This window comes from Tachyglossus aculeatus, chromosome 2 (assembly GCF_015852505.1).
Source record: "Tachyglossus aculeatus isolate mTacAcu1 chromosome 2, mTacAcu1.pri, whole genome shotgun sequence".
Classification (NCBI taxonomy): domain Eukaryota; kingdom Metazoa; phylum Chordata; class Mammalia; order Monotremata; family Tachyglossidae; genus Tachyglossus; species Tachyglossus aculeatus.
In genome coordinates, this window is record NC_052067.1 from 140,347,096 (window position 1) to 140,364,547 (window position 17,452).

At 46.4% G+C, this 17,452-nt stretch overlaps 1 protein-coding gene across 1 annotated transcript in view; it reads right to left on the bottom strand.

Moving 5' to 3' along the window:
* POLD3 (DNA polymerase delta 3, accessory subunit) overlaps positions 1 to 17,452 on the bottom strand; it is an 88,655-nt gene that overhangs the window by 46,182 nt on the left and 25,021 nt on the right. Inside the window, exon 4 of the mRNA XM_038742138.1 lies at positions 11,300 to 11,339. Within this exon, the coding sequence (XP_038598066.1) occupies positions 11,300 to 11,339 (40 nt within the window). The remainder of the gene's footprint in view (positions 1 to 11,299; positions 11,340 to 17,452) is intronic.

A 17,452-nucleotide genomic window follows, 5' to 3' on the forward strand; every position in this document is an offset into this window, starting at 1 on the left:
GATCGTTAGGATGATTTAAGTAGCTCTTTTTCCCCGGCTTAATAAAGTCCCCTCACCAGCGGGCGGCCAGTTCTAGTCCCGGCTGTGACCTTGGGCGGGTCACTCTACTTCTCTGTGCCTCAGTGGCCTCATCTGGAAAATGGGGATTGAAACTGTGAGCCCCCAGTGGGACAACCCCATTACCTTGTATCTACCCCAGTGCTTAGAACGGTGCTCGGCGCATGGTAAGCGCTTAACAGATACCATCGTTATTATTACTACTTCATTCATTCATGCAGTCGTATTTATTGAGCGCTTACTGTGTGCAGGGCACTGGACTAAGCGCTTGGGAAGTACAAGTTGGCAACATATAGAGATGGTCCCTACCCAACGGCGGGCTCACAGTCCACTTCTCTGGGCCTCAGTTCCCTCATCTGGAAAATGGGGATTGAAACCGTAAGCCCCCAGTGGGACAACCCCATTACCTTGTATCTACCCCAGTGCTTAGAACGGGGCTCGGCGCATAGTAAGCGCTTAACGGATACCATTGTTATTATTACCACTTCATTCATTCATGCAGTCGTATTCATTGAGTGCTTACTGTGTGCAGGGCACTGTACTAAGCGCTTGGGAAGTCCAAGTTGGCAACATATAGAGACGGTCCCTACCCAACAGCGGGCTCACAGTCTGCTTCACTTCTCTGGGCCTCAGTTCCCTCATCTGGAAAATGGGGATTGAAACTGTGAGCCCCCACTGGGACAACCCCATTACCTTGCATCTACCCCAGTGCTTAGAACGGTGCTCGGCGCATAGTAAGCGCTTAACGGATACCATTGTTATTATTACCACTTCATTCATTCATGCAGTCGTATTTCTTGAGCGCTTACTGTGTGCAGGGCACCGTACTAAGTGCTTGGGAAGTCCAAGTTGGCAACATATAGAGACGGTCCCTACCCAACGGCGGGCTCACAGTCTACTTCACTTCTCTGGGCCTCAGTTCCCTCATCTGGAAAATGGGGACTGAAACTGTGAGCCCCCAGTGGGACAACCCCATTACCTAGTATCTACCCCAGTGCTTAGAACCGTGCTCGGCACATAGTAAGCGCTTAACAGATACCATCGTTATTATTACTACTTCATTCACGCAGTCGTATTTATTGAGCGCTTACTGTGTGCAGAGCACTGGACTAAGCACTTGGGAAGTACAAGTTGGCAACATATAGAGACGGTCCCTACCCAACGGCGGGCTCACAGTCTACTTCACTTCTCTGGGCCTCAGTTCCCTCATCTGGAAAATGGGGATGACAATTTAGAGCCTCGGGTGGGACATGGACTGGTTCGCTCGTATCCACCCCAGCGCTTAGAACGGTGCCTGGCACCTAGTTAAGCGTTTAACAAATACCCTAAAAGAAAAAAAATATCCTTCCAGAGAATCTACAAACCTCAGCTGGGGCGGAGGGACGTGTTTAATTCCGAGAGGGCAAGTACGGAGATATACAGCCGACCTGACTGCCGACTCCGAAAGTGAAAATCCGCATGGGTGGCTACGGGTTCCAATCCCGGCTCCGCCACTTATCGGCTGTGTAATTTTGGGCACGTCACAACTTCTCTGTGCCTCAGTTCCCTCATCTGTCAAATGGGGATAAAGAGCGTGAGCCCCACGTGGGACAACCTGATCACCTTGTATACCCCCAGCACTTAGAACAGTGCTCTGCACATAGTAAGCGCTTAATAAATGCTATCATTATTATAATACCACAGAGAGGCGGGGTAAGACTGTGCCACTAGGGAGATGAGCTGCTGTCAATCAATCGGCTGGTATTTATTGGGCATTTACGGCACGCAGGGCACTGCCAAGCACTAGGAGAGCACGGAGCTGGTAGACACATGTCCCCTGCCCCAAAGAAGCTTATAGTCTAGGCTAGACTGAGACTGTGTTATGCTATGGCTGAGTTATGCTACCAACTTGTACTTCCCAAGCGCTTAGTACAGTGCTCTACACACAGTAAGCACTCAATAAATACGAATGAATGAATGAACTGTGAGCCCGTGTGTGTCCAACCTCATTAGACTGTATCCAGCCCAGCGCTTAGTACAGCACCGAACACATTTCTATCCTATTTATTTTATTTTGTTGGTATGTTTGGTTCTGTTCTCTGTCTCCCCCTTTTAGACTGTGAGCCCACTGTTGGGTAGGGACTGTCTCTATGTGTTGCCAATTTGTACTTCCTAAGCGCTTAGTACAGTGCTCTGCACATAGTAAGCGCTCAATAAATACGATTGATTGATTGATTGATTAAAAAACACAATCATCATCAGCAATGTACCCCAGCGCTAGAACAGTGGTTGGCACATAGTAAGTGCTTAGCAAATACCATTAACTATAATAATAATAATAAGGGTATTTGCTAAATGCTTACTGTGCGCCGTGCACTGTACTAAGCACAGGGGTGGATAGAGACAAGTTGAGTTGGACCCAGTCCCTGTCCCACTTGGGGCTCACGGTCTCAATCCTCCTTTTACAGATGGGGTAACTGAGGCACAGAAGGGAATTGGCTTGCCACTGAATAGAGTATTTATTGCTCTATTTAACTTGTACATACCTATCCTATTTATTTTATCTTGTTAGTATGTTTGGTTTTGTTCTCTGTCTCCCCCTTTTAGACCGTGAGCCCACTGTTGGGTAGGGACTGTCTCTATATGTTGCCAACTTGTACTTCCCAAGCGCTTAGTACAGTGCTCTGCACACAGTAAGTGCTCAATAAATACGATTGATTGATTGATTGATTGCCCAAGGTCACCCAGCAGACAAGTGGCCGAGCCAGAATTAGAACCCACGGCCTCTGACTCCGGACCACGCTGCTTTTCTGCAGTCTCCTTGGTGCTGCCGCAGCATCTGCGAGCCCGTTATTGGGTCGGGACCGTCTTTATATGTTGCCAACTTGCACTTCCCAAGCGCTTAGTACAGTGCTCTGCACACAGTAAGCGCTCAATAAATACGATTGACTGATTGATTGATCTTTTGATTCCCAGGCCTGTACCCTATCCACTAGGCCATGCTGCTTATATAATGTCTGTCTAATGTCATATTAATATCTGTCTCCCCCCTACAATAATAACGGCATTTATTAAGCACTTACTATGTGCAAAGCACAGTTCTAAGCGCTGGGGAGGTTACAAGGTGATCAGGTTGTCCCACAGAGGTTCACAGTCAATCCCCGTTTTACAGATAAGGTAACTGAGGCCCAGAGAAGTTAAGTGACTTGCCCAAAATCACCCAGCTGACAACTGGCGGAGTCAGGATTTGAACCCATGACCTCCAACTCCAAGGCCCGTGCTCTTTCCACTGAGCCATGTTGCTTCTGCTTCTCTAGGCTGTAAGCTCACGGTGGGCAGGGAATGTGTCGGTTTATTGCTATGTGGTTCTCTCCCAAGCGCTTAGTACAGTGCTCTGCATACAGAGAGCGCTCAATAAATACCATTCACTGACTGACTGACTGGGAGGCAGACATGGATCTCAATTACAGATAGGGGAAATAATAATAATAATAATGATGATGACAGTATTTGTTAAGCACTTACTATGTGCCAAGCACCATTCTAAACGCTGGGGTAGATACAAGGTGATCAGGTTGTCCCCCGTGCAGCTCAAAGTCTTAATCCCCATTTACAGATGAGGGAACTGAGGCACAGAGAAGTGAAGTGCCTTGCCCAAAGTCACACAGCTGATATGTGAGGGAGCTGGGATTAGAACCCATGAACTCTGATTCCCAAGCCCATGCTCTTTCATTCATTCAATTGCATTTACTGAGCGCTTGCTGTGTGCAGAGCACTGTACTAAGTGCTTAACAAATTCCACCATTATTATTATTATATATACTATTACTATAATTATTATTTCCACTAAACCATGCCACTTCTCAGAGTAGAAAGGATATGTACATAACTGCAGGCCTTCCCAGACTGAGCCCCCTCCTTCCTCTCGCCCTCTTTCCCCTCTCCATCCCCCCCGCCTTACCTCCTTCCCCTCCCCACAGCACCTGTATATATGCATATATGTTTGTACGGATTTATTACTCTATTTATGTATTTATCTTACTTGTACCTATCTATTCTATTTATTTTATTTTGTTAATATGTTCTGTTTTGTTCTCTGTCTCCCCCTTCTAGACTGTGAGCCCACTGTTGGGTAGGGACCACCTCCATATGTTGCCAACTTGGACTTCCCAAGCACTTAGTACAGTGCTCTGCACACAGTAAGCGCTCAATAAATACAATTGATTGATTGATTGATTTGTATGTATTTATTACTCTATTTTATTGGTACATATTTATTCTATTTATTTTGTTAATATGTTTTGTTTTGTTCTCTGCCTTGTAACCTCCCCAGCGCTTAGAACAGCGCTTCGCACATCGTAAGCACTTAACAAATGCCATCATTATTATTATCATTATTAACTCCTCTGTGCCTCAGTTCCCTCCCTTATAAAATGGGGATGAAGACTGTGACCCGCCCCCCCACATGGGACATCCTGATCACCTTGTAACCTCCCCAGCATTTAGAACAGCGCTTCGCACATAGTAAGCACTTAACAAATGCTATTATTATTATTATTATTATTATTATTAACCCGCGGGACATCCTGATCACCTTGTAACCTCCCCAGCGCTTAGAACAGCGCTTCGCACATAGTAAGCACTTAACAAATGCCATCATTATTATTACTATAATTATTAACCCGCGGGACATCCGGCTCTCTTCCTCCCTTCAAGGCCCTACTGAGAGCTCACCTCCTCCAGGAGGCCTTCCCAGACTGAGCCCCTTCCTTCCTCTCCCCCTCGTCCCCCTCTGGATCTCCCCCATCTTACCTCCTTCCCTTCCCCACAGCACCTGTATATATATGTGTGTGTGTGTATATATATATATATATGTTTGTACATATTTGTTACTCTATTTATTTATTTTGCTTGTGCATATCTATTCTATTTATTTTATTTTGTTAGTATGTTTGGTTTTGTTCTCTGTCTCCCCCTTTTAGACTGTGAGCCCACTGTTGGGTAGGGACTGTCTCTATATGTTGCCAACTTGGACTTCCCAAGCGCTTAGTACAGTGCTCTGCACACAGTGCTCTGCACACAGTAAGTGCTCAATATATATGATTGATGATGATGATGTCTTCCCCTTCTAGACTGTGAGCCCACTGTTGGGTAGGGACCGTCTTTCTATGTTGCCAACTTGTACTTCCCAAGCGCTTAGTACAGTGCTCTGCACACAGTAAGCGCTCAATAAATACGATTGATTGATTGATTTGTATGTATTTATTACTCTATTTATTTAATTTGTACATATTTATTCTATTTATTGTATTTTGTTAATATGTTTTGTTTTGTTCTCTGTCACCCCCTTCTAGACTGTGAGCCCACTGTTGGGTAGGGACCGTCTCTAGATGTTGCCAACCTGTACTTCCCAAGCGCTTAGTAGAGTGCTCTGCACACAGTAAGCGCTCAATAAATACCATTGAATGAATGAATGAATGAACTGCAGCATGGTTTAGCGGAAAGAGCCCAGGCTTGGGAGTCAGAGGTCATGGGTTCTAATCCCGGCTCCACCACTTGTCAGCTGCGTGATTTTGGGCAAGTCACATAATCAATCCATCGTATTTATTGAGCGCTTACTGTGTGCACAGCACTGTACTAAGCGCTTGGGAAGTCCAAGTTGGCAACATATAGAGACAGTCCCTACCCAACAGTGGGCTCACAATCTAGAAGGGGACTTCTCTGTGCCTCAGTTACCTCATCTGGAAAACGGGGATTAAGACTGGGAGCCCCACGCGGAACAACTTGATAACCTTGTATTTCCCCCAGCGCTTAGAACAGTGCTTGGCTCATAGTAAGTGCTTAACAAATACCATTATTATTATCATTATTATTATTATAACTTCTGTGGGGCTGAGGGTTGGGTGAGGTTCAAGGGCTTATTCTGTTGCATCGTACTCTCTCCAGTGCTCAGTACAGTGCTCTGCACATCGTGTGTGCTCAATAAATACCACTGATTGACTGATTAATCAGGCCCAAGTATCCAGGCGATGCATTTATCACTGAAGAAAACACCACTAAGCGCTGTTGCTGATGACAGTGATGGGAAATAATGATGTCACGTAGATCTGTGACCTTTGAACATTTGATATTCGCCCCATCCCCAACGCTTACATACATATACACGGTTTTAGACTGTGAGCCCACTGTTGGGTAGGGACTGTCTCTATATGTTGCCAATTTGTACTTCCCAAGCGCTTAGTACAGTGCTCTGCACATAGTAAGCGCTCAATAAATACGATTGATGATGATGATATACCCATAATTTATTTATTTAACGTCTGTCTTCCCCTCTCGTTGTGGGCAGGGGATATGACTACCAACCCTGTTGGACTGTACTCTCCCAAGCGCTTAGTACAGGGCTCTGCACGTAAGCGCTCAGTAAATACCACGATCCACTGATTGGAACTGTGCCGTGGAAAACATTGCCAGGAGCGGCAGGTGTTTTTAAATACGAAGCACATCCCGGCCGGCACGCTTTCTGAAGGAACACGGATGTAAACACCCTCAACTGTTCTTGGGAATAAAAAGGTGTTCTTGAATTTCTACAGTCACTTAACATATGGCCTTTATATGGCGGCTGAGTTTAAATTGGACTTTTTAAAAAATGATTGTTATTATTGTACCTGTTAAGTCGGGCGCTGTTCTAAGCGCCGAGGAAGATATGAGTTAATCAGGTCGGACACAGTCCCTGTTCGTTCATTCATTCAATCAATCAATTGCACTTATTTAGCGCTTACTGTGTGCAGAGCACTGTACTAAGCGCTTGGGAAGTACAAATCGGCAACATATAGAGACGGTCCCTACCCAACAACGGGCCCTGTTCCCACAGGGGGCTCATAATCGAAGGAGGGGAAACAGCTATGGAATCCACATTTTACAGGTGAGGAAACTGAGGCCCAGAGAAGTCAAGTGACTTGCCCAAAGTCACACAGCAGAGCGGGGATTAGAGCTCTGTCCTGTGACTCCCAAACCTTACGCCACACCGCTTCGCCATTTTTCATTCTACTTTTCATCCCCCGATCCGGAATGTATTTTAATGTCTGTCTCCCCCAAGTAAGCAGCGTGGCTCAGTGGAAAGAGCCCGGGCTTGGGAGTCAGAGGTCCTGGGTTCTAATCCTGGCTCCACCATGTCAGCTGTGTGACTTTAGGCAAGTCACTTAACTTCTCTGTGCCTCAGTTCCCTCATCTGTAAAATGGGGATTAAGACTGTGAGCCCCACGTGGGACAACCTAATCGCTCCGTATCCCCCCCAGCACTTAGAACAGTGCTTTGCACATAGTAAGCGCTTCACAAATACCATCATCATTATTATTAATCAACCAATCGATTGCATTTGTTGAGCGCTTACTGTGTGCAGAGCTCTGTACTAACGCTTGGGAGGGTACAATAGCGCTTAGAACAGTGCTTTGCACATAGTAAGCGCTTAATAAATTCTAGACTGTGAGCCCACTGTTGGGTCGGGACCGTCTCTATATGTTGCCAACTTGTACTTCCCAAGCGCTTAGTACAGTGCTCTGCACACAGTAGGCGCTCAATAAATACGACTGAATGAATGAATGCCATCATCATTATTATTATTATAATAGAATGGAGTTGGTAGAAATGTTCCCAGCCCATGAGTTTACATTCTAGAGGTGGAGATGGGAATGATTATAAATAAATAATGGTTCTGTATGTAAGTGCTGTGGGGCTGAGGGCGGGGTGAATAATGGCAGCAAATCAGGGTGAGTGATTATAAATAAATAATGGTTCTGTATGTAAGTGCTGTGGGGCTGAGGGAGGGGTGAATAATGGCAGCAAATCGGGGTAAATGATTATAAATAAATAATGGTTCTGTATGTAAGTGCTGTGGGGCTGAAGGAGGGGTGAATAATGGGAGCCAATCGGGGTGAATGATTATAAATAAATAATGGTTCTGTATGTAAGTGCTATGGGGCTGAGGGAGGGGTGAATAATGGCAGCAAATTGGGGTGAATGATTATAAATAAATAATGGTTCTGTATGTAAGTGCTGCGGGGTTGAGGGAGGGGTGAATAATGGCAGCAAATCGGGGTGAATGATTATAAATAAATAATGGTTCAGTATGTAAGTGCTGCGGGGCTGAAGGAGGGGTGAATAATGGGAGCCAATCGGGGTGAATGATTATAAATAAATAATGGTTCTGTATGTATGCACTATAGGGCTGAAGGAGGGGTGAATAATGGCAGCAAATCGGGGTGAATGATTATAAATAAATAATGGTTCTGGATGTAAGTGCTGCGGGGCTGGGGGGGGGGGTGAATAATGGCAGCAAATCGGGGTGAATGATTATAAATAAATAATGGTTCTGTATGTAAGTGCTGTGGGGCTGAGGGGGGGTGAATAATGGCAGCCAATCGGGGTGAATGATTATAAATAAATAATGGTTCTGAATGCAAGTGCTGCGGGGCTGAGGGAGGGGTGAATAATGGCAGCAAATTGGGGTGAATGATTATAAATAATGGTTCTGTATGTAAGTGCTGTGGGGTTGAGGGAGGGGTGAATAATGGCAGCAAATCGGGGTGAATGATTATAAATAAATAACGGTTCTGTATGTAAGTGCTGCGGGGCTGAGGGAGGGGTGAATAATGGGAGCAAATCAGGGTGAATGATTATAAATACATAATGGTTCTGTATGTAAGTGCTGTGGGGCTGAGGGAGCGGTGAATAATGGGAGCCAATCGGGGTGAATGATTATAAATAAATAATAGTTCCGTATGTAAGTGCTGTGGGGCTGAGGGAGGAGTGAATAATGGCAGCAAATCGGGGTGAATGATTATAAATACATAATGGTTCTGTATGCAAGTGCTGTGGGGCTGAGGGAGGGGTGAATAATGGGAGCCAATCGGGGTGAATGATTATAAATAAATAATGGTTCTGGATGTAAGTGCTGCGGGGCTGAGGAAGGGGTGAATAATGGCAGCAAATCGGGGTGAATGATTATAAATAAATAATGGTTCTGTATGTAAATGCTGTGGGGTTGAGGGAGGGGTGAATAATGGGAGCCAATCGGGGTGAATGATTATAAATAAATAATGGTTCTGGATGTAAGTGCTGTGGGGCTGAGGGAGGAGTGAATAATGGCAGCAAATTGGGGTGATGTGGAAGGGGAGGGGGAGAAGAGGAAAGGAGGGCTTAGTCAGGGAAGACCTCTTGGAGGCTTCGAAGATGGAGAGGGTAACTGTCTGTCGGTTAGGAGGAGAGACGGCTTTCCAGGCCAGAAGCAGGATGTGGGAGACAAGTCAGAGGCGAGACAGATGAGACGGACATACAGCGAGAAGGTTGGCGTGTGGGCTGCGTTGGAGTAGGAGAGTAGCGAGGTGAGGTCAGAGGGGGCAAGGGGAATTGACTCTTTTCAAGCCAACGGTGAGGAGTTTCTGTTTGATGCGGAGGTGGATGGGCAACCACTGGAGGGTTTTGAGGAGATGGGAAACACGGACCGAAGGGTTTTTTGTAGAGAAATGATCCCGGCGGGAAAATGAAGTACGGACTGGAGTGGGGAGAGACAGGAGGCAGGGAGCCTGAAACAGTAATCAAGGCGGGAGAGGAGCAGTGCTTCGATTAAATAATAATAACAATAATAATTGGCATTTGTTAAGTACTTACTATGTGCAAAGCACTGTTCTAAGCGCTGGGGAGGATACAGGGTAATCAGGTTGTCCCACCTGGGGCTCACAGTCTTAATCCCCATTTTACAGATGAGGGAACTGAGGCTCAGAGAAGTTAAGTGACTTCTTTTTTTTTAACGGTATTTGTTAAGCGCTTACTATGTGCAAAGCACTGTTCTAAGCGCTGGGGAGGATACAGGGTGATCAGGTTGTCCCACCTGGGGCTCACAGACTTAATCCCCATTTTACAGATGAGGGAACTGAGGGTCAGAGAAGTGAAGTGACTTGCCCAAGGTCACCCAGCAGGCATGTGGCGGAGCTGGGATTTGAACCCATGACCTCTGACTCCAAAGCCCGGGCTCTTTCCACTGAGCCACGCTGCTTCTCTGAAGTGGGGGCAGTCTGCAGGGAGAGGAAAGGGCGGGTTGTAGCCACGTTGGGACGGTTGAGCCGACAGGATCAATCAATCAATCAATCGTATTTATTGAGCGCTTACTATGTGCAGAGCACTGTACTAAGCGCTTGGGAAGTACAAATTGGCAACACATAGAGACAGTCCCTAACCAACAGTGGGCTCACAGTCTAAAAGGGGGAGACAGAGAACAGAACCAAACATACCAACAAAATAAAATAAATAGGATAGAAATGTACAAGTAAAATAAATAAATAGAGTAATAAATATGTACAACCATATATACATATATACAGGTGCTATCAATCAATCAATCAGTCGTATTTATTGAGCGCTTACTGTGTGCAGAGCACTGTACTAAGCGCTTGGGAAGTCCAAGTTGGCAACATATAGAGACGGTCCCTACCCAACAGTGGGCTCGCAGCTGAACGTGTGGGTTGAATGAGAGCGACCTAGAGGGTGGAAATTGTGTCTGCCAACTGACTCGGTTGTACCCTCTCCGACGGACTTGGGACGTGCTGTTCCGTACACGGTAAACCCTCGATAAACACCACCGGTTGGCTGACGGTTCCTTAACCAAAAGAAGTCTGGACACTTCCTCCCTGCGTGAACTACTCCGTAACGCGGCGTTCGGTCAAACGGCAGCCGGCTTCCCACATCTCCTAAAAGGCCTCCAAAAGCCAACGGTAGTTGGGGATCCGATGCCGCGTAATTAGCGGCCGGCTGTCGCTCGCTTCCACGGTTGTAAATCTGGGGGGGGCGGCGGGGGCGGGTTTTTAAAGGGTTTGAGCAATGCTCATTAAAAGGAAAACGCTCCGGTTAAAGAGCTCGGTGTTTTATATGCGACTGCATATAAAACTATTTATAGTTAAAAATAGAGACTCTATTTCTCTATTTATTTATCTATTTATTTTACTTGTACATATCTATTCTATTTATTTTATTTTGTTAGTATGTTTGGCTTTGTTCTCTGTCTCCCCCTTTTAGACTGTGAGCCCACTGTTGGGTAGGGACTGTCTCTATATGTTGCCAATTTGTACTTCCCAAGCGCTTAGTACAGTGCTCTGCACATAGTAAGCGCTCAATAAATACGATTGATGATGATGATGATGATGACTGCGAGCGGCGGCTACGTTTCAGGGCCTTAAGAGGGAGAAAAATCCGCCAAGAGGGAGATACTTACCCTCCAATTTATCTTCTCTAACGACTGCGACCTTGTGGCACTGGAAGGAAACAGCAGTAGATTTTCATTAGAACGCTTAACGACGGACCTGCCGTCAATCAATCAATCAATCAATCGTATTTATTGAGCGCTTACTGTGTGCAGAGCACTGTATTAAGCGCTTGGGAAGTCCAAGTCGGCAACGTATAGAGACGGTCCCCTACCCAACAGTGGGCCGTCTTCATCGAACTCTTCGGATTAGTTCGCTGACATTAGTTCGCTGGACCCCCGCAGACATATCATCAATCGTATTTATTGAGCACTTACTGTGTGCAGAGCGCTGGACTAAGCGCTTGGGAAGTACAAATTGGCAACATCTAGAGACGGTCCCTACCCAACAGTGGGCTCACAGTCTAAAACACAGATATATATACAGATAGAATGACAAAGATGGTATCCGTTAAGCGCTTACTGTGTGTCAAGCACTGTTCTAAGCGCTGGGGTAATCAGGTTGCCCCACGTGGGGTTCACAGTCTTACTTTTCATTCAATTGTATTTATTGAGCGCTCACTGTGTGCAGGGCACTGTACTAAGCGCTTGGGGCAAGTTGGTAACATATAAAGACGGTCCCTACCCATCAGTGGGCTCACAGTCTTAAAGACAGATAGATATACAGATAGAATGACAATGATGGTATCCGTTAAGCGCTTACTGTGTGTCAAGCACTGTTCTAAGCACTGGGGTAATCAGGTTGCCCCACGTGGGGCTCACAGTCTTACTTTTCATTCATTCACTCAATCGTATTTATTGAGCACTCACTGTGTGCAGGGCACTGTACTAAGCGCTTGGGGCAAGTTGGCAACATATAGAGATGGTCCCTACCCAACAGTGGGCTCACAGTCTACTCCCCAATTGACAGATGACATAACTGAGGCACAAAGCAGTTAAGTGACCCGCCCAGGATCAACAGCAGACAAGTGGTGGAGCCGGGATTGGAACTCATGTCCTCTGACTCCGAAGCCTGGGCTCTTTCCATTAACCCACGTTGCATTTAGCTTTATTCTATTTGTTCTGACGACTTGACACCTGTCCACATGTTTTGTTTTGTTGTCTGTCTCCCCCTCCTAGACTGTGAGCCCGCTGTTGGGTAGGGACCGTCTCTATATGTTGCCAACTTGTAATAATAATAATAATAATAATAGTGATGGCATTTGTTAAGCGCTTACTATGTGCAAAGCACTGTTCTAAGCGCTGGGGGGATACAATGTGATCAAGTTCTCTGTCAAGGGGGTGACAGAGAACAAAACCAAACATACTAACAAAATAAAATAAATAGAATAGATATGTACAAGTAAAATAAACAGAGTAATAAATAGGTACCAACATATATCCATCTATACAGGTGCCGTGGGGAAGGGAAGGAGGTAAGGTGAGGGGGATGGAGAGGGGGACGAGGGGGAGAAGCTGCTTCATGAGGCCAAAGTTACAGGGTTCTGCTGAAGCAGTAGCCAGCCGAGACTAGATGGCTCCATCTTCACGCCTCCTAAAGATCAAGCGCTTGGTGCAGTGCTCTGCACACAGTAAGTGCTCAATAAATACGATTGATTGATCGATTGATTGATTTACAGAGTAGGGAACTGAGGCCCAGAGCAGTCCCCCGCCGCCTTACCTCCTTCCCTTCCCCACAGCACCTGTAAATATGTATATATCTTTTTACGTATTTATTACTCTATATATTTATTTTACTTGTACATATTCCATTTATTTTATTTTGTTAATATGTTTTGTTGTCTGTCTCCCCCTTCTAGACGGTGAGCCCACCGCTTGGTAGGGACCGTGTCTATATGTTGCCAACCTGTATTTCCCAAGCGCTTAGTACAGTGCTCTGCACACAGTAAGTGCTCAATAAATACGATTGATTGATTGATTGTTTTACAGAGGAGGGAACTGAGGCCCAGAGAAGTCCCCCCCGCCTTACCTCCTTCCCTTCCCCACAGCACCTGTATATCTGTATATATCTTTTTATGTATTTATTACTCTATATATTTATTTTACTTGTACATATTCTATTTATTTTATTTTGTTAATATGTTTTGTTTTGTTGTCTGTCTTCCCCTTCTAGACTGTGAGCCCACCGTTGGGTTGGGACTGTGTCTATATCATCATCATCATCAATCATATTTATTGAGCGCTTACTGTGTGCAGAGCACTGTACTAAGCGCTTGGGAAGTACAAGTTGGCAACCTATAGAGACAGTCCCTACCCAACAGCGGGCTCACAGTCTAAAAGGGGGAGACATGTTGCCATGTCTATATGTTGCCAACTGGTATTTCCCAAGCGCTTAGTACAGTGCTCTGCACACAGTAAGCGCTCAATAAATATGATTGATTGATTGATTGGTTTCTTCCTCTGTCATCGGCAAGCATTGACTTCAAACGTTTGTCTGTGGGGTGGGATGAAACCGATCCAATAATCTGTTTTTAAGGCCCAACTCCTCCTCGAAACTCCTTGCGGGCAGGGGTCCCATCGACCGGCTCTGTTGGGGTGTACCCTCCCGAGCGTTTGGTACGGGGCTCTCCGCAGAGCGAGCGAGCGCTCAGTACATAGCAGAGATCAATCGATAACCGTGGATAGAGAAGCGGTATGGCATGGGGTTGGGGCAGGGGCCTCGGAGTCACGAGGTTTGCTGCCATTTGTCCGCTGCGTGACCTTGGGCCAGTCACTTCACTCCTCTGTGCCTCAGTTTCCTCACCTGCAAAATGGGGGTGGAGACCGTGAGCCCCACGGGGGAGAGGGAGAGGGTCCAACCCAGAGGTCAGTCAGAGGTCAGGGGTTCAAATCCTGGCTCCGCCAATTGTCAGAGAAGCAGCGTGGCTCGGTGGAAACAGCCCGGGCTCTGGAGTCAGGGGGTCATGGGTTCGAATCCCGGCTCCACCACAAGTCGGCTGTGTGACCTTGGGCAAGTCACTTCACTTCTCTGAGCCTCAGTTCCCTCATCTGTAAAAATGGGGATTAAGACTGGGAGCCCCAGGTGGGACAACTTGATCACACTGTATCCCCCCCAGCGCTTAGAACAGTGCTTTGCACATAGTAAGCGCTTAACAAATGCCATCATTATTATTATTATCATGTGTGTGTGTATGTATATATATGGGGGGGTGTATGTATATATACACTATATAGTATAGTATTAGTAAGTCTCATATATACACACATATATATTAGACATACTACTGCACAGAGTAGGTAGAGAAGCAGCGTGTCTCAGTGGAAAGAGCCCGGGCTTTGAAGTCAGAGGTCATGGGTTCAAATCCCAGCTCCGCCAATTGTCAGCTGTGTGACTTTGGGCAAGTCACTTAAGTTCTCTGTGCCTCAGTTACCTCATCTGTAAAATGGGGATTAAGACTGTGAGCCCCCCGTGGGACAACCTGATCACCTTGTAACCTCCCCAGCACTTAGAACAGTGCTTTGCACATAGTAAGCGCTTAATAAATGCCATTATTATTATTATACTAATACTGTACTATACTGTATATACTATGCAGTCTTTTAGACTGTGAGCCCACTGCTGGGTAGAGACTGTCTCTATATGTTGCCAACTTGTACTTCCCAAGCGCTTAGTACAGTGCTCTGCACACAGTAAGCGCTCAATAAATACGATTGATTGATTGATGTGTATATACTATGTAATATAGCATTAGTACGCATATATATACATATATGACATACTATGACATATATTAAGCGCATAGTAAGCGCTTAATAAATGCCATTATAATAATAATAATAATAATAATGGCATTTATTAAGCGCTTACTATGTGCAGAGCACTGTTCTAAGCACTGGGGGGGATACAAGGTGATCAAGTCATCCCACGTTGGGGCTCACGGTCTTAATCCCCATTTTACAGATGAGGTAACTGAGGCTCAGAGAAGTTAAGTGACCTGCCCAAGGTCACACAGCAGACATGTGGCGGAGCCAAGATTCGAACCCATGACCACTGACTCCAAAGCCCGGGCTCTTTCCACTGAGCCACGCTATTATTATTATTATTATTCATTCATTCAATCACATTTATTGAGCACTTGCTACATGCAGAGCACTGTACTGAGCGCTTGTAAGGTACAAACTGAACCCGATTCCTACAGGACTGTGAAGAAATAGATCCGTGTGCTGGTACAAACCCAAACTTGAGAAGCAGCATGGCCTAGAGGCTAGAGTCCGAGCCCGGGAGTCGAAAGGACCTGGGTTCTAATCCCGGCTCTGCCACTTGTCTGCTGCGTGACTTTGGGCAAGTCGCTTCACTTATCTGGGCTGCAGTTACCTCATCTATAAAATGGGGATTATTATTAATCAAAATAATGGCATTTATTAAGCGCTTATTATGTGCAAAGCACTGTTCTAAGCGCTGGGGAGGTTACAAGGTGATCCGGTTGTCCCACGGGGGGCTCACAGTTTTCATCCCTCAGTTTTCGTCCCGGAATCATTTCAGCTGCATCTCCAAAACGGAGGATCTGAATGGGTTTCCCACCGCCCCCGTACTCATTCACGTGTTTTGTTTTGTTGTCCGTCTCCCCCTTCTAGACTGTGAGCCCGCTGTTGGGTCGGGACCGTCGCTATATGTTGCCAATTTGGACTTCCCAAGCGCTTAGTCCAGTGCTCTGCACACAGTAAGCGCTCAATAAATACGATTGATTGATCCCCATTTTACAGGTGAGGGAACTGAGGCCCGGGGAAGGGAAGCGACTTGCCCAAAGTCACACAGCTGACAGCTGGAGGAGCCGGGATTTGAACCCATGACCTCTGACTCCAAAGCCCGGGCTCTTTTCCACTGAACCACGCTGGGAGCTCCATGTGGGACGGGGATCGGGTCCAACCCGATTTGCTTGTGTCTACCCCGGCACGTAATACAGTGCCTGCCACATAATAAGCGCTTAACCAATACGACAATTATTATTGCTTCCCTTCTGACACATGGACGAACCACCCTTTGCTTCACCACAATTGTGTTAGCTTAGGAGAGTAGCCCTGGCTGGGCAGAGACAAGCGGAAACTAAGAGAGGCAGCTGTTTGACCACCTTCTCTAGCAGATAAAATGGCAAAGGAAGAGCTAGAATCAATCAATCAATTAATCAATCGTATTATTGAGCGCTTACTGTGTGCAGAGCACTGTACTAAGCGCTTGGGAAGTACAAGTCGGCAACACAGAGAGACAGTCCTTACCCAACAGCGGGCTCACAGTCTAGAAAGAATCTGTCTTTTGCCGTCGAGTCGTAACCGACCCACAGCGACTCCGTAGACGCATCTCTCTACTAGTAATAATAATGATGGCATTTATTAAGCGTTTACTATGTGCAAAGCACTGTTCTAAGCGCTGGGGAGGTTACAAGGTGATCAGGTTGTCCCCCGGGGGGCTCACAGTCTTCATCCCCATTTTACAGATGAGGGAACTGAGGCGCAGAGAAGTGAAGTGACTTGCCCACAGTCACCCAGCTGACAATTGGCAGAGTCGGGATTTGAACCCATGACCTCTGACTCCAAAGCCCGGGCTCTTTCTACCGAGCCACGCTGCTTCTCTAGACTGTGAGCCCGTTGTTGGGTAGGGACCGTCTCTATCTGTTGCCGAATTGTACTTTCCAAGCGCTTAGTACAGTGCTCTGCACGCAGCAAGTGCTCAGTAAATGATGATGATGGTATTTGTTAAGCGCTTACTATGTGCAAGGCACTGTTCTAAGCGCTGGGGAGGTTACAAGGTGATCAGGTTGTCCCATGGGGGGCTCACAGTTTTAATCCCCATTTTCCAGATGAGGTAACTGAGGCCCAGAGAAGTGAAGTGACTTGCCCAGAGTCACCCAGCTGACAGTTGGCGGAGCCGGGATTTGAACCCATGACCTCTGACTCCAAAGCCCGAGCTCGTTCCACTGAGCCAGGCTGCTTCTCCTTCCCGGAACAATCGGTGCAACGTAGGGTTTTACGTTGGGTAGGGACCGTCTCTCTATGTTGCCGACTTGTGCTTCCCAAGCGCTTAGTCCAGTGCTCTGCGCACAGTAAGCGCTCGATAAATACGATTGATTGATTTTATGACGGGGGTAAATGACCCACTGGTGGCAAAGGCCGGGAGACGGTGACTATCCCTCAGCCGCGGGTATCCCTCTCCCAGAACACTCCACCTCC